This window comes from Mesoplodon densirostris, chromosome 6 (assembly GCF_025265405.1).
Source record: "Mesoplodon densirostris isolate mMesDen1 chromosome 6, mMesDen1 primary haplotype, whole genome shotgun sequence".
NCBI classification, from domain to species: Eukaryota; Metazoa; Chordata; class Mammalia; order Artiodactyla; family Ziphiidae; genus Mesoplodon; species Mesoplodon densirostris.
Genome location: NC_082666.1, coordinates 35,644,789 through 35,661,300, shown reverse-complemented (window position 1 = coordinate 35,661,300; position 16,512 = coordinate 35,644,789). Strand labels below are relative to the sequence as shown.

At 38.6% G+C, this 16,512-nt stretch overlaps 1 protein-coding gene across 1 annotated transcript in view; it reads left to right on the top strand.

The window, feature by feature from the left end:
- Nucleotides 1–16,512, top strand: part of SVEP1 (sushi, von Willebrand factor type A, EGF and pentraxin domain containing 1) — a 185,519-nt gene that overhangs the window by 110,936 nt on the left and 58,071 nt on the right. Inside the window, exons 19-28 of the mRNA XM_060101262.1 lie at nucleotides 70–231; nucleotides 927–1,018; nucleotides 2,070–2,166; nucleotides 3,759–3,872; nucleotides 5,114–5,227; nucleotides 6,052–6,253; nucleotides 9,325–9,482; nucleotides 10,792–10,993; nucleotides 12,833–13,008; nucleotides 16,009–16,133. Of these exons, the coding sequence (XP_059957245.1) occupies nucleotides 70–231; nucleotides 927–1,018; nucleotides 2,070–2,166; nucleotides 3,759–3,872; nucleotides 5,114–5,227; nucleotides 6,052–6,253; nucleotides 9,325–9,482; nucleotides 10,792–10,993; nucleotides 12,833–13,008; nucleotides 16,009–16,133 (1,442 nt within the window). The remainder of the gene's footprint in view (nucleotides 1–69; nucleotides 232–926; nucleotides 1,019–2,069; nucleotides 2,167–3,758; nucleotides 3,873–5,113; nucleotides 5,228–6,051; nucleotides 6,254–9,324; nucleotides 9,483–10,791; nucleotides 10,994–12,832; nucleotides 13,009–16,008; nucleotides 16,134–16,512) is intronic.

The following is a 16,512-nucleotide window of genomic DNA, read 5'->3' as shown; positions in this document are numbered from 1 at the left end:
TTAATGCGCTTCTTTTAGAGGTAGGGTATACTACTATGAAGCACAAATGATTTGTTCTTACTTTTGCAGTGCCTTGTCCAGTAGGAGAGTTCTCTCGTTCTGGGTTAATGCCCTGTTATCCATGTCCTCAAGACTACTACCAACCCAATCCAGGGAAGTCTTTCTGCTTATCTTGTCCCTTTTATGGAACTACAACCATCACTGGTGCCAGATCCATCACAGATTGTTCCAGTAAGATGATATACTTCATTTCTCATGTAATCCTGGGTTGGAGACTTTTGTTTATCTCTGCGGTAGCTTCAATTCTGAATATTACTATTTTCGGTGCCTTTGGGTGTCTGGATGTGTTAAACTATCCTTTTGAAGGTCTTTTTGATGACAGTGACTCAAAGATTCTTATTTTGGGAATGTCGAACTTGATAAATTCCAAATTTCTAAAAGTCTAGAATTTAATGACATAATTCCATCCATCTCTACGCTCTCTTTATATTACTGAAACAAAATATATGTGGCTTTGCCCACTCTGAGAATCAGAATCTTGACTATGGTATTTAAATAGAGTCTGCTCCTAGAGAACAGACTTGTGGTTGCCAAGGGGGAGGGGCTTTTGGAGGAGGGGTGGAGTGGGAGGCTGGGATTAACAGATGTAAGCTGTTATATATAGAATGGATAAACAAGGCCCTACTGTATAGCACAGGGAACTATATTCAATATCCTATGATAAACCATAATGGAAAAGAATTTTTAAAAAGAATGTATGTATTTGTATAACTGAATCACTTTGCTGTACAGCAGAAATTACCAGTAAAACAACCATACTTCAATTTTAAAAAAAGAAAAAGAAAAAAATAAATAGAGTCTATTTATTGGTAATATCTACTACACACAAATGTGTTTTTCAGTTGTTTTCCCATTAATTTTATTAGGTTTTAGTTCAACTTTCTCAGCAGCAGAGGAAAGTGTAGTGCCCGTTGCTTCTCCTGGACATATCAAAAAGAAGTATGAAGTCAGCAGTCAGGCAAGTCCATTTTATATTTATAAAATGTTCTCTAATGGAATTCTTGGAGAACAATTTGTCATTATACATGTCCCACAGAGGAAAACTACCAGAGTTGAAACTTCAAGTAATCAAGACTCATGAATATTATCAATGAATAATTACATTTGCTTATGACTTATAAAATGAACTTTCCAAAAATGCAGCATTAGAAGTTCTAAGTACCAGAAATGGGAATTTTTCCCAGCAGTGTCTGGCACAGAGAATTGTGGATGTGGGGACTCTTTTGATTTGCTAATAATGAACATGTACCATGTACCATGAGCATAACCCATCATTTGAGTAAGGGCGTTTGGATTAACCAAAGGCCTTTTCCGATTAGCAGGAAGAGTTACTCAACTTTCATGAAAGTTATTTAAATTTTTTGCCAGCAAAAATAAAAATCATTTATTGGAGTAAGTTGTGGGTTTTTAAAAAAATAAGAAACATAACTCATAAAACTTTTCCATTTATTTTTTTGAAGACTAGTTAAGAATAATTATTTTGGGTGATTCAGTCATTACTCTGAATGCACCTTGCCCAATGTCATAATAAATTCCTTGGCTTTAAGTATTTTTAAGGAGGATAATGAAGTTATATTTCTTACTTTCACTTCCTACATCCAAACATACTCACTTATAAGGGCTTCGTAAGTCATATTTGAAACTGCACGTAATGGACACAGACATATTAGAATCCACTGGCTTACTTTTAAAAATGATGCACAGATACCACTTCCACAGATTCCTGATTTAGCTGGTTTGGGTTGGGGCCTGTCCTTAGTATACTTTTTTAAATGCTTTAAATGGAGCCAGCATTTAGCAACACTGCCTGGGTTTATCAGAACATCACTCAAGAATAATATATAGCATTTGTGCCCATATATGGCAGGTACCAGCGTTATGCAGGCAGCCGTCCAGCTGGACTCACCTGGAAACCGAAACCTGATGTAAACCATCTAACTCCCTACTCAGAATTGCTTTGAAACAAATAGTGTTTTGTCTCTGATAAATTTCTTTTCTGCCACTGGTAGGTTTTCCATGAATGTTTCTTAAACCCCTGCCACAATGGTGGAACCTGCCAACAACTTGGACGTGGTTATGTGTGTCTCTGTCCACATGGATATACAGGTAACACAGAGGAATGCAAATTTTCATGTGTTTTTCATACAGTATCATTGTGACTTGCAGTATCAAACTTTGAAACATTAAAAATAAATGCCGTAAGATACATTAGACTGTATAATTGCACAAAAGTTTGGTTGAACAAGACAAACCAATAAGTGAAAAAAGCATACATATCTTACGAATGACAGCTTTCTTTGCACGTTTTGGGGTGAAGAATAAAGAATCATCTTCTCTATGAAAAGTCACATCATAACTCACAATTTAAATTGGAATACAGTTCCAGAGGCCGTGTCCAAGGTTGCATTCTAACACAAATTAAATGCATGACACTCAACATAGAACAGATTGTCCAGCATAAACATTTTTAAACAAACTCCAGTTTCTCTCATTTGCTTCACATGAATGGAAGTTCTTATGAATGGCCATGATTTGTTGCTTTATTTCTTTCTGGAAGCTGTGCTTAGAAAAACAGCGTGGCTTTGAACTTGATTATGTAGGAATTATGTAAGAATTATGTTTTCTTGCAGTTTGTTTCAAATTCCAGCTCAGTCCAGAAATATAATTTTTGAGGAGAAATGAACTATATCTTAAAAATTGCAGTTTATTTAAAATAGTTTCCTGTTTTCTTCCAGAAATGCAGTTTTTACATTTTTTTCGAGTTTTATGCCACCAACATGAAGTGTTTTTAATGAGAAAGTGGTATTTAAATAATTCACCACAAAATAAGCAAAAGAGAAGTTGGAAAACAAAATACAGAATGTTGGCATTCCACTTATTTCAACATGTGCATATGTGCATGTGTGTGTGTTTCAATTCTTATAAAAATTTTTGTCCCAACATTCCACAAGAAATAATGAACTTGTCCTAGAATTTTATAAATGAGAGGTGGTTGAGAAAAGCATAATATAGGGCAGTGATTCTCAAATTTTGACGTGCATCAGAATCATCTGGAGGACTTCTTAAAACACGGATTGCTGGAGCCCAATCTCAGAATTTCTGATTCAGTAGGTCTAGGGAAGTTGTGAGAATTTGCATTTCTATCACATTCCCAGGGGATTACTGATGCTGTTGGTCCAGGGACCACACTTTGAGACCCCCTGGTGTAGAAGAACGTGGGTTTCGGCAGAGCTAGCCCATAGAAAGCCTGTGTGCACCCTATGGGAAGATGCACCCCATTCTAGGATACCTGACATATGAGCTGAGATCTGGCAGGATTTAGTCCTGCCACCCCTCCTCCACCAAGTGGCCTTGGTAGCAAGTATACATGACTCTGTATTTTTCACTTTGGAATTAAACTAATTCCTGGCTCTATTTTGTGCTTCCAGATTTCCCTTTTCACCCCTCTACTTCTAACTTAGGATCTTTTGCTATCTTTTATGTATCCTTATAAGGATATCTTAAAGCTGTTTAGAGAGAGGTAATACCTTCATTAAATACTTAACTAGATGGTAGCTCTTAACAAATATTGCCCTTTCCTTCACCACCACCACTCCCTATAAATTCAGATTATTGGGATAATTATCTTTAAATGATCATGGTTCTGTTTCTGTTAATCTGCTCTTTGATTGACCTTCAGTGTCTGGTTTGCATTTTAGGCTTAAAATGTGAAACAGACATTGATGAATGCAGCTCACTGCCATGCTACAACAATGGAATTTGTAAAGACCGAGTTGGGGAGTTCATTTGTGAATGCCTATCTGGTTACACAGGTAAGGGCAAAGTTTCTCGTTCTTAGAATATTAACCCTGGAATCCTTAAAATAATGAGTTACCACCTCACACCTGTTAGAATGGCTATTATCAAAAGATAAATGTCCATCGACAGAGGAATGGATAAAGAAGATGTGGGGGGGTGTGTACACACACACACACACACACACACACACACACACACACACACTGGAATATTACTCAGCCATGAAAAAGAATGAAGTAATGCTATTTGCAGAGACATGGATAGACCTAGAGATTATTGTACTAAGTGAAGTAAGTCAGAAAGAGAAAGACAGATATCATATGATATTGCTTATATGTGGGATCTAAAAAATATGGCACAAATGAACCTATTTACAAAACAGAAATAGAGTCACAGATGTAGAAAACAAACTTACGGTTACCAAAGGGAAAAGGAGGGGGAGGGATAAATTGGGATTGACATATAAACACTACTATATTTAAAATAGATAACTAATAAGGACCTACTGTGTAGCACAAGGAACTCTACTCAATACTCTGTAATGACCTATATGGGAATAGAATCTAAAAAGAGTGTATATATGTATAACTGATTCACTTTGCTGTACAGTAGAAACTTACACAACATTGTAAATCAACTATACTCCAATAAAAATTAATTAAAAATTAAGAAAGATAAGAGATAACAGTGCTGGCAAGGACATGGAGAAAAGGGGACCATTGTGAACTGTTGGTGGGAATGTAAATTGGTGCAGCCATTATGGAAAACATCATGGTGGTTCCTCAAAATATTAAAAATAGAATTACCATACAGTCCAGCAATCCCTCATCTGGGTATGCATCCAAAGGAAATGAAATCACTATCTCAAAGAGATATCTGTATTTTCACGTTCATTGCAGCATTATTCACAATAACCAATGGCCAAGATATGGAAACAAGCTAAGTATAAATCAAGGGATGAATGGATAAAGAAAATGTGAGATAGGTAGGTAGGTAGATAGATAGATACATACATACATAGATACATATAGATATATAGATAGATAGATAAATAGATAGGTATCATATATATAACATATATTGGAATATTATTCAGCAAATAATTGTATTTGGCAAAGAGCAAAATTTTTCACAAACATGTTAGCCATGATTTCCAATGGTTTTGCTCTTACACCTGAACAACTTGCTTGAAAACCAATTAGTCTTAAATTCCTTTCAGTTTTCTCCAGCTCAAATATTCTATGATTCTTTGCAGGTCAACTCTGTGAAGAAAACATAAATGAGTGTAGCTCCAGTCCTTGTTCAAATAAAGGAACTTGCGTTGATGGCTTGGCTGGTTATCGCTGCACGTGTGTGAAAGGATACATGGGTAAGATGTTTCCATTCTTCCTAGTTGTCATAGAGTTCTGTAAAGCCCCAGAAATCATTACATTTACGAACATTACATATATATATATATATATATATATATATATATATGTAATATTATATAAGTTAATATTAATTTTCTGATTTTACAGCTGTGTTGTGATTTCATAAGAGAGAGTCCTTATTTTTGAGAAAATTCACACTGAAGCATTTAGGGGTAAAAGGGCATCATTTCTACAATTTACTCTTAAAACAGTTCAGAAAAAATAATATGTTCCTGTACATGTGTGTATATATATATGTGTATATAGAGACAGAAAGAGAGAGAGAAGACATGAGTTTATATGCTAAGACAAACACTGAAGAAGGAACTGGAGTTAAATTATATAAAATCATATTGTGAATGGATGCTAAATAATAGAGTTAAAATATCTATCTGTCTACACTTAACTGATAAAGAAGAAGTCCAAAACAGAAAATGATCAGTGAAGGAAAGAGGCAAGGTCAAAGAAACAGAGGAACATTTTGAACTAAATTTGCTAGTTCCATTTTTTAACATTATCTCAATTAGATATTCATTGCTAATGTTAGTTTCAGAAAGAGGTAAGGTTGAAAGAGCAGATTTTCAAAAACACAGTCCTAAAATGATTTAGAAAAGCCAGAGCTTGTTGAAGAATGGCTCTGAAACCAGTTTGGTAGGCCAGCGGCTCTGCAGCCTCCATTCCCATCCTTTAGAAGCAGCATGCTCTAAGGAGTCAGCACCTTGATCCCAGTTTTCCCAGGGGGTTAACATGTGGGCTGGTTCTCGTCCTCATCCATCCCCAGGCCTACACTGTGAAACAGAAGTCAATGAATGCCAGTCAAGCCCCTGCTTAAATAATGCAGTCTGTGAAGATCAGCTTGGGGGGTTCTTGTGCAAGTGCCCACCTGGATTTTTGGGCAGCCGGTGTGAAATAAACATGGATGAGTGCTTCAGCCAACCGTGCAAAAATGGAGCTACCTGCAAGGATGGTGCCAATAGCTTCAGGTAAAAGACTAAGTCTGGCTCCTTTCACTATTTTTATTATCTTAACTGTTCAGTCATTCTGCAGTCTTTACAGAGTATTACTTTGAATTCCAAGTCAGCCCTTCCCAAATCCTAGCCCAAGGATAAGCTATGGTAGAATCAGCCTACCACCTGATGTTCTGATTGCCTAAGTCTTGAGTAAAGTCTATAATTTTAAAATAGACAACCTATATGTTTTAAGTTCCCCAGTGATTCTGATGCACAGCCAGACTTGGAAACCACTGTTCTATACTTGGGAAGTCATAAAAGATGAAAGAAAGCACGTTTATTCAGAAGCAAATACAGAGGCACTGTACAAAACCCAGTCTTAAATGTTTTATATTTTAGCTGGAGTTTTCCCACTAGCTAAAATAGGAATTGTGCAATTCTACTGTCACAGCGCCATTCTACATTCTATAACTATGGTTTTCAAACCTTTTTTTTTTTTTTAGTTTAGTAACCCTTGTTTCAGGAGAAATCTGAGTGTAAACAAATAAAACAATAAAAGCTAAGCTTTTGGGGTTGAAAATAGTGGTGTTTGTGGGGAGAAAGACTCTGTCTTCCTAAGGCAGCTCTTAGGGTGCCAGTAGCAAAGTTTGAAAACCAACACTTTTTTTTTTTTATTACTATCAAGTCTGCCCTATTCCATCCCCTTCCTCTTGCAGGATCTGTGGCTTCTGCAGTGCAAAAGACAGACTGGTCTTGCTTGCAGAATTTTAGGAAACTTTATTGCCCTCAACAAGCAACTGGTTCTATAAGTTTTCAAAAGTTAAAAGAAAAAAAAAAAAAGAATTCTACCCCAGTTGCAACATTTCCCAGTACTTTTCCGGTTCAGCCCCCTTCCATTACTGTCCCCTAACAGAGCTAGGATACTATCTGGAAGAAATAGGAAGCCAGTTCTGCCAGTGAGACTTTCACTCTTAACATGGAAATGAGGTCTTAGCAGGGTAGCATCATCTTTTCGTGGGCTTTTTTATATCTTCTGGCATACAGCCCCTAACCGTAGGCAATGAGAAATTTCCAAATGAACAGCAAGAGTTCCAAACTCTCCCCAGGGTCCAAAACAACTGATGAATACCAAATTTGTCTAAATCCTAACTAGAGGAAAGGTGAAGGTAAACCCTTCTAATTCAAAAGGAATGTTAGTTGCCACCAAAGTGAATCTGTTTCATAGACAAAGATATTGAACTGCCATAATGATATCACACATGTGCATATAAAGATGAGTGAAATTCTAGCCAAAATAGATTTACCCTCAACTACACAGAACTCCATAAAGATACATGCCAATTCCAACTGAGATTTTCTTTTAAACCCCCAAATACCATTTATTCATATTATTGCCAATATGAAAGAGGTCCCCATCTAAACATGCTGGTAACAATATTAACTACATTTATTGGGCAGTTCCTTTTTAATTAAAAATATTTCAGACATACAGAAAATTACAAAGAATAATAAAAGTCATACACTCATCACAGTAATTATCAAACCTTAGCCTTTTGCCATATTTGATTTATATCTTTTTTTTTTTTTTTTTTGCGGTACGCGGGCCTCTCACTGTTGTGGCCTCTCCCGTTGTGGAGCCCAGGCTCCGGACGCACAGGCTCAGCGGCCATGGCTCATGGGCCTAGCCGCTCCGCGGCATGTGGGATCTTCCTGGACCGGGGCACAAACCCATGTCCCCTGCATCGGCAGGAGGACTCTCAACCACTGCGCCACCAGGGAAGCCCATATCTTTTGTTTTTAAAAAATCAAATTCTAAAGATAGATTTGGAGTCCCTCCAAATATGCACACATACACACACACATGCACAACACCCACACATATTTCTCTTCTTCCCCGATAGTAATCAGGATCCTGAAGTTGGTTTATATCTTTCTCATTCAGACTTTATGTTTTACTATGTATATGACTTCATAAACAGCATATAGTATAGTTTTACATGTTACATTAAGTGGTATCATATCATATGTACATATATCCTTTTGTATTGGGGGTTTTGTTTTTTCACTCAATACTATGTATTTTCAAGACTGATATATTTGGCTCTAGTTTGTTCATTTCAGCTGCTGATTAGTATTCCACTGAGTGATTATACCATGGTTTATTTTCCCATTCACTTCTCCATGAACGTGTAGAATGATGCTGTTGTGAACATTTGTTATATGTGTCCTTGTGCACCTGGGCAGTAATCTCCTAGAGTTCATACTAGAAATGGACATACAGGGTTCTGGGAGTACAGACTCTCCACTTCCCTTGACATTGCCAAATGATAGTTCTACTCACTGAGATTTCCCATTTCATGACACCTTTGTCAACATTTGACATCATTAGATGTGTACTCCATTCTGAGGGGTTTAAATCGTTTGTTGCATACCACAGAGACTGTATGGCATACTGATTAAGAAAAAGCCACTAGACTGAGGTCAGAGTCCTCCTCCACCACTTAGTAAAAAGAGGACTCAGGCAAATTAACCTCTCTGAGCCACGGTTTACTCATCTGTAAAGTACCTCATTGTTATAAAGATTGGATTAACATATGTGAATTTTTATTTTTTCTAGCACTTCTGTGGGGAGAGAAATTCCCAATGTATGAATAATACTTCACCTTGACCAGAACTGCTTTATACTCTATTTTTGCTACTACAATATCTCAAATATACGTTGTCTTAAATAGGTTTGTTTGAATGAACTAAAAAAAGTAACAGTTAAAGCGCTGTTTTAATGGGGAAAATATGTTTCAGCATTTCAGGGCTTTTAAAAAATTCAATTTAGTTAAACTGAAAAAAAAGAAAAACAAAAAGGATTCACCTATTTCTCCCACTTCGCACCCCCTGTCTCTGACTTATGTTCTGTAAGCTTGGGGTGTGTGTGTGTGTGTGTGTGTGTGTGTGTGTGTGTGTGCGCACATATATTTAGATTCCACATATAAGAGAGATCATAATAGCACTTCAGCTTTTCAGAGTCTTTTGAGACAATGTTGTCATTGGACACTGCTTCTAACGCCCTTTCTGCAGCTATTCTGTTACAATAGTTTGTTTTCTTTCAGGTGCCAGTGTGCAGTGGGCTTCACAGGGCCACACTGTGATTTGAACATCAACGAATGTCAGTCTAACCCCTGTAGAAATCAGGCCACCTGTGTGGATGAATTAAACTCATACAGTTGTAAATGTCAGCCAGGATTTTCAGGCAGCAGGTGTGAAACAGGTATATATGAACTTAATGTTATTAATAACAATACTAACAATAATGATATAATAACAGTGTCAATTTTTACCTGCACTGAGCACCACCTGTATACCAAAAACTATGTGAAGCATTTTGTACTCATTCTTCACAGCCACCCACTAGACTGGTTCATGTTATCTTCAGTAGCACAGGAGGCTGAAGCTTAGAGATGTAAGGGAGAAATGGAGAAAATCTAATTTAGCAGAACTGTTCACGTTCTGCATGTTTAGAAAGGATGCTTTGAAAGGTCCCTTGATTTAGAAGGTCAGAATCCACAGATATGATTGAGAGTCAATGCTAAACTGGTTTCTCGGAGCACTGGAGTCTTTTAGCTGTAGGACTTTTGTTCTGTTGAGTGGGATATGCAGGATTGGGGCTCTTAAAATGGAGAAGAGCCAGAGCCCTGAGCAGGGATGGAGGGTTGCCCTTGCAGTGACCCCCTCCTTCTCTCCTGCAGTATCAGTCACTCCACACATGGGCTTAGAGTCTCTCAGTCACTCCACACATGTGCTTAGAGTCTCTCATCTTTAATGACTCCCCAACCCCACCTCTCCTTCCAACTATTCCCTGTTTCTCAGCTTCCTTTCACTGCTGAGTGCGTTTCCTGTCTTAGATACTCACTGATGATTTTATTTAAAAGAATTTGTTAGGGACTGGCTGTCCAGTGGTTAAGACTTCGTCCTCCAACGTAGGGGGTGTGGGTTCGACCCCTGGTTGGGAAGCTAAGATCCCACATGCCTCCTGGCCAAACAAAACAAAACAGAAAACAGAAACAATATTGTAACAGATTCGATAAAGACTTTAAAAATGGTCCACATTTTTAAATGGTCCATATATATGTATACGTGCCACATCTTCTTTATCCAGTCATCTGTTGATGGCTATTTAGGTTGCTTCCATGTCTTGGCTATTGTAAACAGTGCTGCTGTGAACATCGGGGTGCGTCTATATTTTAGAATTAGAGTTTTCTCCAGATACATGCCCAGGAGTGAGATTGCTGGATCATATGGTAACTCTATTTTTACTTTTTTGAGGAACCTCCATACTGTTTTCCATAGTAACTGCACCAATTTACATTCCCAACAGTACAGGAGGGTTCCCTTTTCTCCACACCCTCTCCAACATTTATTATTTGTAGACTTTTTAATGATGGCTCTTCTAACTGGTGTGAGGTGATACCACATGGTAGTTTTGATTTACATTTCTCTAATAGTCAGTGATGTTGAATATCTTTTCACGTGTCTATTGGCCATCTGTATGTGTGCTCATACTTTCTTATTTGTTGCAGAACAGTCTGCAGGTTTTAACCTGGATTTTGAAGTTTCCGGCATCTATGGTTACGTCATGCTGGATGGTGTGCTTCCATCCCTCCGTGCTGTAACCTGCACGTTCTGGATGAAATCCTCTGACACCACCAACTATGGGACGCCAATCTCCTATGCACTTGAGAATGGCAGTGACAATACCTTCCTTCTAACCGATTATAATGGGTAAGCAGAGGTGTCAGGAAGGCTGTGCTAGGACTTATCCTGGCACCAAGTTAGAACTGACAAGGGGGTTGCAGTGGTGGGGGGCGGGTCAGGTTTTCCAGCAGAACAGCAGGGTGACAGTAATCAAACAGAGCACCTGGACAAGTCCTATAAGAAGGCAGAGTTTCAGTGGTAATGCCTTATACATGTATTGTATTTTGCTATTTGCTAAGTGTTTTCATATGTATTATTTCATTTGAGCTTCACAATGACTTGAGGAACTGATGCCCCTTAAAAGGTAAAATGAAGTTTCAGAGAAACTAAACGCTTTGCCCCCATATCTCACACCCTGGGAGTGGCAGAGTTAAATGTCAAACTGACTTTTCAGACCAGTGCTCCTTTATTTATCAGAGCAGCCAAGAGTCAAGAGATTTCAGTGGCACTGTTGACCCTTGGGAGACACTTGTATTGAATACGAATCCGTCTGTAATCTCAGGTGTGCAAGATGACGTTCCTTTGTGTCTTTTTGGATCAATTCATTCCAAATGCAGAACCCCATCCCTCTGGGAAAGCCAGCCCCAGTTGTTTCTCTGATTTCTTTCTACTGACTGCTTCTCCTGTCTTAGATGCTCACAAATCATCTAAAACCCACAGAGTTTTGCTAAAGAGCCACAGACTCAGGCAGGACTCCCGTCATTGGTCATCTGTCTACTGAGCTATCCACTGCCTCAGCCTCTGTGGTCCTTTCAGAACTACTGCTCTTCGCCACATGTGGAGTCCTTGTCAAGGCTGAGAGTTTATGCCTTCAGTCTAGAGAGATTCTATGGTGCACCACATGGCCTTTTCCTCCCAGATCCGCCCAAATTTGTGGCCTTTTGCTAGTGAGCAGGTTGCAGGCTTCAGGGACCCACTGAGCTCTCTTTCCTCTCACCAATCCATGAGATTCTCACTATTCTGGTGGAAATATTCCTGTCCTCAAACCCCATTCTTCTTAATGGACTTGAACGTTCAGAAACAAAATCCAAGAAATTTGCAAAATCCTCCCCTGAGGCAGAATGTGTAGAAAGAGAAAACCTGTTGCCTGCTTGAATTGGGGGAGGAAAATGGGAAAACACAGAGGGGAAACAATTCATGTTTTATCAATAAAAATATTTTTTCATAAACATCTTTGAATAGGGGCTCAGAAGATGCTGGGAGAGTTATTCAGTGAATTCTTACCTTCTTTATCAATTTTCCCTAGTCTTTTCTTTTTCTCCATGTGCTTTTGAAGATATTTTACTTTTAACTGCTTATCTTTGACATTCCTCTAAGTGACGTGGTTGTTGGAACCCTCTTGTGTTTGGCCCCCTCTGTTTAGTTCCAATTATTCTTTTCTTTGGATCGATATACTTCGTCTGCCATGTGACTGTTTTGGCAACAAACAGATAGAATTGACTTCCTATGAGACCTCTGAAATCTGTTCTGAGGTTTAGGAACATACATCCTAGAGGAAGGAAATCAGACTGACATTTACATAACTCGCATTCCTTCCGTTCTTGACTCAGTCTCTCCAGAATAGACAGTTGGTGAGTTATCTCAAGTTGGACTGACTTCTTTCAGCTCATCCTAAGACTTTTGCCTACCCCTCAGTGTTTCAGAAACACAAACCAGTTTTCTGTGAGCTACAATAAAGAGTAATTAGTAATCAAATCTGCTTCTATGAAACATGACTGAAATGGCGAAAAAGAAGTAATGGTTTTACCCGAAGTGCTTTACCCACAAAAAAGGAAAAGAAGGAAAAAAAAGAAAGATCGTAACATGCGCCACAGATGGGATTACGACCTATGACTGATGACTGTATCCCCTGGAATCTTTCCGCAGCTGGGTTCTTTATGTGAATGGCAAGGAAAAAATAACAGACTGTCCCTCGGTGAATGACGGCAGCTGGCATCATATTGCCATCACTTGGACGAGCGCTGATGGAGCCTGGAAAGTCTATATCGATGGGAAACTATCTGACGGTGGTGTGGGCCTCTCTGTTGGTTCGCCCATCCCTGGTATGTCTTAGCAAAAGGAATATAATTCCATTTGATGCTAGAGGCAGTGGTGCTTTGATGAACATCAAGTTTGCTAAGTTATCTCTCCCATTTACCACCCCCTGATTATCCTGACTGTGAATTATTAGAAGCTTTTCCTAGGTGAGCTGTGTGACTCTGTAAGAAATGCCTTTGGGATGTATATTAAGACTACCAAGATGCGTGCTGAAGTAACAGTGGGTGGTTACTAAACTGTCTTCCAAGGAGGAGATTCATTGCTGGTGTTTTTTGTTGGTCAGCTTTGTTTGTTGTTTTTATTTTAGGTTTGGTTCGTGATCAGTAGGCACAGTATACAAGCAGATCCAGAATACAAGCTGGGGCACTGCTAATAGCTATCCATCTTTTAGGCCCTTTTTCTGATAGAACTCAAACTCTCTTCTAAAAATACTTTCAAACAAATATTTAGAGAGTTTTGTTTGAAGGAATGCAAAAGTATTCAATGTTCCAGTGTTCTCAGCATTGTACCTGGCGGTAAGCCTGCACCATCTAGGTCCTACTGTGACATATGTCATACGAGGAGGAGTGGCTGGAGGTTCCCTGTAGTAAATAAGGAAACATTAAAAGCGTTTCTGCAGGAAGTGGCATTATCCTGTGAAGTGGGGTGGTGGCTCCTTCTTGTGTTTAATTTAGAGTATTCTTGTTTTTAACTCTCCCTTCTCTGGGTGGTGGGATTGCAGGTGGCTTTTATTTTTCTTCTTTATTCTTTTCTGATATTTTCATAATGAGCATTTATTTCACTGATGGTAAAAAAAAAAAAAGGAATATTTCTATCTCAAAAAAAATTGCATCCTAATAGAAGAGTGAAAGTAAGGTAAAGGAATAGGGAAATAAAACAAGGGAACTATAATAGTAGCCACCCAAGGAGAGGGTTGTCTGACCATAGCAATAAGAATGAATTACAGTCCATAAATATTGCAGAGCTCCAACTGACAGACCCTAGTGAATGACTGACTGCAGTTTGGGTGACCAGATTTATTGAAGAGTCTGTTAGCTGAGATAGTAATTCTCTCGGGAAAGGACAATTATCGGAGCGGGAATCAGAGGTGGGGGAAGATTCTGTATTTGGTTTTAGGCATATTGAGTTTGAATTTAATCCCAGGAATATGTGCATCTACAAACATAGGTTGATAGCACTTTATATCAAATTGAGAGTTGCTTTTTAGTGGTAAGATATGCTTGGCAAGGATTCAGCATGGTGAATGTTCTTATAGAGTCCTGGAGGGTGTGAAAATTGATTGAAACTTTCTGGGAAACAATTCAGAAACTTTCATCAACAGCCTTAGAGAAACCCTTTGCATGCAACCAACAATTCAATACCAGGAATTGATCGAAAAGAAAGAATCAATGATCTGAACAAATATCTACGTATCAACGTATTTATCTCAGTGTTGTCTTAGTACCAAACCTGGAAACAACCCCAATATCCAATAAGGAGTGGTTGTTAAATTAGTTAATGAAGAAAATTATGGATTCTTGTGCATTCACGTGATACAATAGCTATTAAAACTCATGAAATGAGAACATGTTCAAGAAGAAAAGCAAGCTTCCAGCATCATATGTAGTAAGCTCCTGTGTTGTGTGTTCCAAAATCTCTCTCACACACACATACTAAAAAAAATAATTGAAAGAATATAGAACCTAGAAAGAAATACACAACACTGTTAAATGATTGTTTCTGGGTAGAAGGAATTCTTTATACTTATTTTTTCAAATTTCCTTCTATGTGTATGTATTAATTTTAATGATTAATTTTGTAAGAAAGAGATGTAGGTTGGGAAATCATGAATGAGGGCTCTATAGACATGGATTGGCAGGAGTGAGGTCAGATAGGGGGAATAGCTGAAGGAAGAAGAAAGGAGGCTAGGGTGGAATCCTGGGTGCATCAGAGTCTAAGAGGCAGGCAGAGAAGGGAGACTGAGAATGAGCAGAAAGGTTCAAGGAGAATCAGGAGAGGATGCTGTCATGGAAACCAAGTAGAATCAGTCGGGCTCCTGGCAGGAAACACACAAGGAGGGTAACTGAAGTGTTTCATGAAGAGATTGTTTTCAAAGGTGTGGGCATGCTTGAGAACCAAGATGTGGTAGTAAAACACACCATGACTAGCAACAATGGAAAATCACAAGAGATGGACATGAATTGACAAGGATGGGGAGTTGTCGCCAGAAAGCAGGCAAACCTGCAGTGATGGGGAGAAATCACCCAGCGGGAGTGATGATGTGAGAGAGAGGAAAGCAAACCCTACCATCTGTTGCCTGGGAGAAAGGTATCCAGGAAGTTAAACTTCTCTCTCATCCCACTTTCTTACCTCTAATTGGTCTTTCCATTGGCCAAACGGAAGCCAGAGGGCTGAGGAAGCCAGGTGGTGTAGTCCATAGGTGTCAACCTTAGGGACACAAAGCAGAGTGGAGAAGGGGGGAGGGTAGTTCTGGAGGGGCAAACACAGACCATCAAGTATGCCAGGAAGGGCAGTTTAATAGAATGAAATGGTTAATAGGTGAATATTGAAGAGTTTCCACTGGATTTTGCAATTAGGTGTCCACTGGAATGTTCCTTGGAATTGATGATAGAACTTTAATCATTGTAAGCTGAAGAATAAAAAGACGAAGAGCAGCTACTGGTAATCTGTCATGGAGAGTAATTTCCTAGAACAAAGGAGGCGAAATAGGACTTAGCTATTTTATTGACATAAAATATTATATGCTTATATATGTATATATCTAGTTTTATAGTTAAATATATATAAATCCAATATAATACTCGAAATCCTCTTTGACCATTTTTTAAGTTGGTATATAAAATATTGAATTCATCTTACTGATAAATCATGCAGCAAATGTAGATAATTTAGCTTGTCAATAACTTTCCCTGATACATTTATATAGGCTGTGCCTTCATTAAGTTAGCATTTTAGAAATAACAATCAGGCCAGTTTTCCTCCTTTTTTCTCTCCTTTCTCTTTAGGTGGTGGTGCATTAGTTCTTGGGCAAGAACAAGACAAAAAAGGAGAGGGATTCAACCCAGCTGAGTCTTTTGTGGGCTCCATAAGCCAGCTCAACCTCTGGGACTATGTCCTGTCTCCACAGCAGGTCAATTCCATTTTCAGTGTATGACAGTAATGAGATGCAAAGGTGCAAGCCTAGTACAAATGTGCACAGCCTAACGATGCCATATCTTATTGACACCTCTGAGTTTCCGGAACTTACCACCGATATCATTTGATGTTATGGTCGTAGACTAAGCCAGGCAGAGATTATCTACAGTAACTTTCAGTGAATCTCCTTTTCAATCTCTTGGTGATGTTTTAGAAGTTTATTGGACATGATTGTTTCATAAAATCTTGTGGTTTCAGAGCTAGAAAGAATCATAGAGAAGACTACTTCCAATCCCTCTGACTAAAGAAACAGAAATTTAGGGCTGGCACAAGATTACACACAGAGAGTAACAGCTGGGCTAGTGGTTAAAGCC